Genomic DNA, 5900 nt, shown 5'->3' on the forward strand with positions numbered 1-5900 from the left:
ATCCGACAACAACATGGATAACCTTTTGGAGATTACTATGAGCAGTTCACGCATTTGGTTACATCTTGTCCTAATCATCAAATTTCAGAGCATCTTCTAATACAGTACTTTTATGAAGGATTGCGTGGTACTGATCGTGTAATGTTTGATGCAGCAAGTGGATGAGCATTAATGGACAAGACAGCAACTAATGCTAAGGCATTGTTAAAGAACATTGCTAGCAACACACGACAATTTGGAGGGAGAAATGAGCTACCTTTTAAGAAAATTAACGAGGTAAGTGCTAATTCTAGTATTGAATTACAAAACTTGACTAATCTTGTGCAACAGGTTATGGTGTCTCCAAAATAGGTGTGCGGTGTATGTTCAATGATGGGACATGCCACAGACATGTGCCCTTCGTTGATGGATCAAGGTGGTCTTGAGCAGGCTAATGAGTTAGGAGGGATTCAAGGGCAACAAAGGTAAAAGTATGATCCATACTCCAACGACTATAACGCGGGGTGGCGCAGTCATCCACACTTAAGTGTAATAATCAAGACAATGGACAACAATTTGTTGCCAACAACTATAACCATCCACCTGGCTTCTTTCAATCAAGACATCATGCACAATTTCAGCCTCAATAACAACAAGCTTCTAGTAAGTCTTTTGAGGATTTAATTGCTTCCTTAGCTAACTCTACTCTATCTTATCAACAAAAAATAGACAAAGCAATTGAAAACCTTGAGCACCAAATGAGTCAGTTAACAAGTTTAATGAGGCAACAACACCAATGAGGAAGGTTGCCTAGCCAAACTGTGGTGAATCTAAATGCAGAGCAAATGAATGTTGTGACTTTAAGGAGTGGAAAAGAAGTTTTTGAGTAGCCGATGATACAAAAGAGGACAAGAAAAGATATAAATGAGCAAAGGGAGCTACAAACCAAAAATCTTGAGCAAGATGAGCCTTCAACAGAAACTGAAAAGTTTCCTAAAGGTACAGAATAGAACAAAAAAGATTCTGATAAAGTAAGTAAAGAAGTTCAAAATTAATTTTACTCATGTATCCCTGTTCCTTTTCCTCGTAGGTTTATGAAGTCTAAGAAAGAGCAAACTGATAAGGAAATCTTGGATACTTTCCAGAAAGTCCAAGTGAACTTACCTTTTTTAGATGCCATAAAACAAGTGCCTAAGTATGCAAAGTTCATTAAAGAGCTTTGTACGAACAAGAGGAGATCCAATGATCAAGAAACTATGGCATTAAGCGAGGAAGTATTAGCTGTTTTGCAAAGGAAGCTGCCACCGAAGTTGAAGGATGCCGGTAGCTTTACCATTCCATGTGTAATTGGAGAGAAAGAGTTTGGGAGAGCATTGTGTGATTTGGGGGCATCCATCAATCAGATGCCATATTCAATGTGTGAATCATTGAACCTTGGAGACTTGAAGGAAACAAAGGTAGTAATCCAGTTGGCAGATCGTTCAAATAGATATCCCAAAGGCCTATTGGAGGATGTGCTTGTGCAAGTGAATGAGCCAATTTTTCCCGCTGACTTTTTTGTTCTTGAGATGGAACATGACCCTATGCTTACTACACTTCGTCTTATATTTGGAAGACCATTCCTTAGAACGGCGCGTATGAAGATTAATGTCTACGATGGTACCTTTGATAGGATTAAAAGCACACCACAAAGTAGCACACAAATGTCCTATTGATTTTTTTTATTAACACTAAGATTTGTCAATTGTAGCATATAAAAATAAGGGTTTTTCCCGCAGAAGATTGTTTTATCTAACTACTTAAAATGTCACAAAAACTGGGTTACTGTCCCTACTAACCAGTCACCGAAAAATAATTATTAGACCGACTTACACTTATCTAAAGTCTACAAAATTTTCTATGAAGATACTAGACACATAGAGTTACACTCACACAAATTTTTGAGATTTTTGGAGTTGATTTGCTATTTAAATTAAATCGAACAAAAAAAGGACAAAAACATATTTTAAGTAATAAAAATAGTTTGTAGTTCACAAGTTAAGAAAAACGGGCTAGGGAAATTACTATCCACCACCAAATAATCATGCAAACATCTTATGTTTCTTTCAAATTCCTTCTATTTCCGGATGAAGATGCTCAAGTTGGCTCAATGTTAGAACAACCTATTACTCTTTCCTATGTAGTATGTTAAGAGAATGGCGTTTGCAACTTAAATTAGTCCCTAGCATGCAATCTAGAATGGCGTGTTCATAGATTTAACAAGTAGAAATCATTAAGAACGAAAAGAGTTTAAGTCATCACACGGCATCGTAAATACTAGCATTGTCTTACTTATCCCAGAAATTGGTTCACATGTTAAATCGCAATTAACAAGTACTACTCTAGAACATATGTAGGTCCTTATTCGACAAGGGCAGGCACACACATATTCATAGTGTTAGAATTCTAGATATGCTTACTAAGTAGGCATCCATAGAAAACATATAAAGACTTCATCACTGAGACAAGTAGTGAACCAATTTTCATCCATTCATAAAAGTAATTCAAACGAAATGTCATATCAAACTTGCAATCATATTTGGGGCTTCAAAACAACCCCTCACTTCTAAAAATTAGTTACACATAATTCTTAAATTAAACCAAAAGAAAGACATTAGTTTAAGAAGATAAAACCGAAAGAAGAGAATGCCAAGATTTCCTCCTTCCCCAACGTTGTTGCCTTGCCTTTTTTCCTCCCTTTCCGCTACAACTTGTAGCCTTTTTTTTTTTTTTTTTTTTTTTTTTTTTTTGCTTGACAAATCCTACAAAACACAAAAACAAAACCGTGAGGGCGTGGTCGAGGCCTAAAACGGACAATATCGTGTTACGGCGGAGTCGAGACTGGGATGTGATAGAATGGTAGTAGAGCCACTTTGCTGTGTGGTGCAAGTGTGCAGACGAGGACGTCGGTCTCCTAAGTAGGGTGGATTGTAACATCCCACATCGACCAACGGAGAGGGGGTGATGTGCCTTATATGTACATGCCCACCTCCTATAACACGAAGCCTTTTGGGAACTTATTGGCTTCGGGTTCTATCAGAACTCCAAAGTTAAGCGAGTTTGGGTGAGAGCATTCCTAGGATAGGTGATCCACTGGGAAGTTCTCATGTGAATTCCCAAAAATAAAATCGTGAGGGCATGATCGGGGCCTAAAGCGGACAATCTCATGCTACGGCAGAGTCGAGACTGGGATGTGATAACTAAAGCTTGATAAAAGAACATGACAAGCCGAGGTTACGATGGGTGAAGTGAAGTGGCTGGAACTGAAAGCCACTCTTGAAACTTTCCTTCCTTCAACCCCCCCAGGATTTTTATGCTGGCTTGTATGCCGATTGACTTTTGTAACTTTACTTGTACACCCTTTGAAAATCAATAAAATCTTTTATTCTTGCATTTCCCAAGTGATCAGATAATATTTCTTTAAGAATTTTCCATTGATTGGCAATTTATGAACCAAACCAATTCGATCCCTGAGGTGGTATGCCCCATTTGCCAAGGATTTTGTGGACGACGAATGGTCATTCCCAATTTCACGACCATTTCCCAAATCCAGGGTCTTTTATTCGTATTGGTAACACGGTTTGCCATACTAATTCCTCTTCACCAAACGTCTTTTGACTAACTCGTCGATTATAAGCTCCCTCAACAATCTTTTTCTGCACCACTAGTATATTATAGGCATCGAGTCGAGCTTCCTCCAAGTCCTCCAACTCTTGCCTCATGGCCTGATTATATTTGGCATTGAACAAACTGCTTTGTTCGATAACTCGTAACAAGTTTATGCTTAGCTCGACTAGTAGCATGATGTCATGTCTATAAGTCAACGTATATGGGGTTGTCCCTGTTACTGATCAGAGTGAAGTTCGATATGCCCATAATGCCTCGTTTAACTTTAAATGCCACATACCAGGTTTTTCTTTTATCATTTTCTCAAGGATACAGATTAAAACTTTATTACTTACTTCAGCATGTCCATTTTCCTGTGGGTAATACAACGTGGACTGAACGAGCCAAATTTTTACACTCGCCGTGTATTCTCTGAACTTGTCCGTCGTGAAAATTGCGTCGTTTTCAGTTATAATCATTTCTAGCACGTCGAATCTTGTCACGATGTTTTCATCCACAAAATTACAAACCTCTTTAAAGGTTAACTCAGAGTATAACTTTGCTTCGACCCATTTGGTGAAGTAGTGCGTCGCAACGAGTATCCATGCATGCTTTGCTGACCCAGAAGATGGCGTAATTTTATCGATCACATTCATAGCCTATCTTCTAAATGGCCACAGTTTGGTGACCGAGTGAAGTAATTCGGTCGAGACTCTCTGTACGGGCCCATGGATTTGACATTGTACACAACCTCGCGCGTATTCGATATAATCTTTCAATATACTCGACCAGAAATAGCCGTGTCGACGGAGTAACCACCTTGTTTTGTGTCTGGATTGATGAGCCCCGCATATTCCTTCGTGTACTTCTGTAATAGCTTGGGCGGCTTCTTTCGAGCCGAGGCATAATAACAATAAGCCGTCTTCACTTTTTCGGCGTAGCTCATTCTGATACATTGCTTAATTCGTGGTATATACCCTTGTCTTGCGGTCGTATTTATCTTCTCCAGTCGTCTGGTAATGTCTCAACCGCGCATATATCTGCAGGTTCCTCTCATTCCAACAATAAAGGTAAGGACATTACTCGTGTACGGATCACGTGGTCTTTTTGGAAAGCTTACTGATTAACCAAGGCTGGGCGCGGACCACGCACTATTGGTATGACCCAACCTAGTTCACCTCCCAAGAGTTGTACCCAGAGGTTATTTGAGCCAGTTCATTTGCGTCAGTATTTCGAGCTCATGAGATATACTTGAATGTAATGGTTGTAAACGATTCGACTAAATAGCTGACAACCATGTGATAGGGTGCCAGAGTGCAACTCATGCAACGAAAAGTCTCATTGAGTTGGTTAATCACAAGTTCTGAATCGCCAAGTACGAATACAACGGCTGCCCTCAAGTCGTGAAGGACATTAAGGCCGATAATAAGGGCCTCATATTCAGCCTAATTATTTGTATAGTCGAAATCCAATCTGAAAGAAAAATACCATTGGTAGCGATCAAGGGACTGGATGACGATTCCAACGCCAGCTGAGGTCGAGGTACTAAAGCCATCAAAATACATCGTCCAATAATTATCACGTGTTTCCACAATGCCAATTTCGACGTCGTTGCCCCCAAAACAGTATGAAGAGGGGTGTTGAGCTAACAAATAGGCCAGTGCCTGTCCTTTGAAGAATTTATAGGGTACGTATTGCAGACTGAATTTGGACAACGCCATTGTCTATATCCCAATTCGGCCTTTTACTATCGGCTGAGTGAGCATGTAGCAAATAACATATGTCTAGGCTATAACTTACGTAACAGAAGGGAGCATGTAATGCCTATGCTTAGACACAGCAAATAACAAAGCTAAATAGAGTTTCTCAACTGGTGGATAATTTATCTCAATGGGGTTAAGATTTTGGCTAAGGTAAAAAATGGCTTGCTCCCACCCTGTTTCGTTGTCTTGTGCAAGAAGACAGCCAATGGATTATTCGGCCGTCGAGATATACAGCTTGGGGGGTTTGCTGCGCTGAGGTGGCACAAGGACATGTGAGGTAATGAGGGAGACCTTGATTTGCGTAAAAACATCTTGGTGTTCCTTACGTCATTTGAATTTGTCAAAATCCTTAAGTTTCAAGAGCATGGAGAAAGCTTTCATCTTCCCTGCTAAATTAGAAATGAAACGGCGGAGGAAATTGATTTTACCGAGTAATGATTATAATTGCTTCTTAGCTGTTCGGGGTGGAGCATCAATGATTGTTCGAGCTTTATTTGCATCCACCTCGATGCC

The 5900-nt window shown here is 39.7% G+C and overlaps 1 protein-coding gene across 1 annotated transcript; it reads right to left on the reverse strand.

Annotated features, from left to right (window-relative positions):
* Positions 1 to 3548: 3548 nt before the first annotated feature.
* On the reverse strand, positions 3549 to 4280 carry LOC125475034. The gene is made up of 2 exons (XM_048579370.1): positions 3981 to 4280; positions 3549 to 3743 (listed from the first exon to the last, which is right to left on the reverse strand). Exons 1-2 carry the CDS (start codon positions 4278 to 4280, stop codon positions 3549 to 3551), a joined length of 495 nt encoding a protein of 164 aa, XP_048435327.1.
* Between the last annotated feature and the right edge of the window lie 1620 nt (positions 4281 to 5900).

The sequence above is a fragment of a genome, unplaced genomic scaffold, assembly GCF_019419815.1.
Source record: "Pyrus x bretschneideri cultivar Hongxiangsu unplaced genomic scaffold, Pyrus_bretschneideri_v1 Contig13, whole genome shotgun sequence".
Taxonomy (NCBI): Eukaryota; Viridiplantae; Streptophyta; class Magnoliopsida; order Rosales; family Rosaceae; genus Pyrus; species Pyrus x bretschneideri.

Excerpts from the sequence above, each read along its gene's own strand:
- LOC125475034 (XM_048579370.1), bottom strand. The coding sequence starts at position 4,280 with ATGAATGTGATCGATAAAATTACGCCATCTTCTGGGTCAGCAAAGCAT. Across the intron at positions 3,744-3,980 it reads AGGAAAATGGACATGCTGAA|GCCATGAGGCAAGAGTTGGA; the intron begins GTAAGTAATAAA and ends AAATATAATCAG.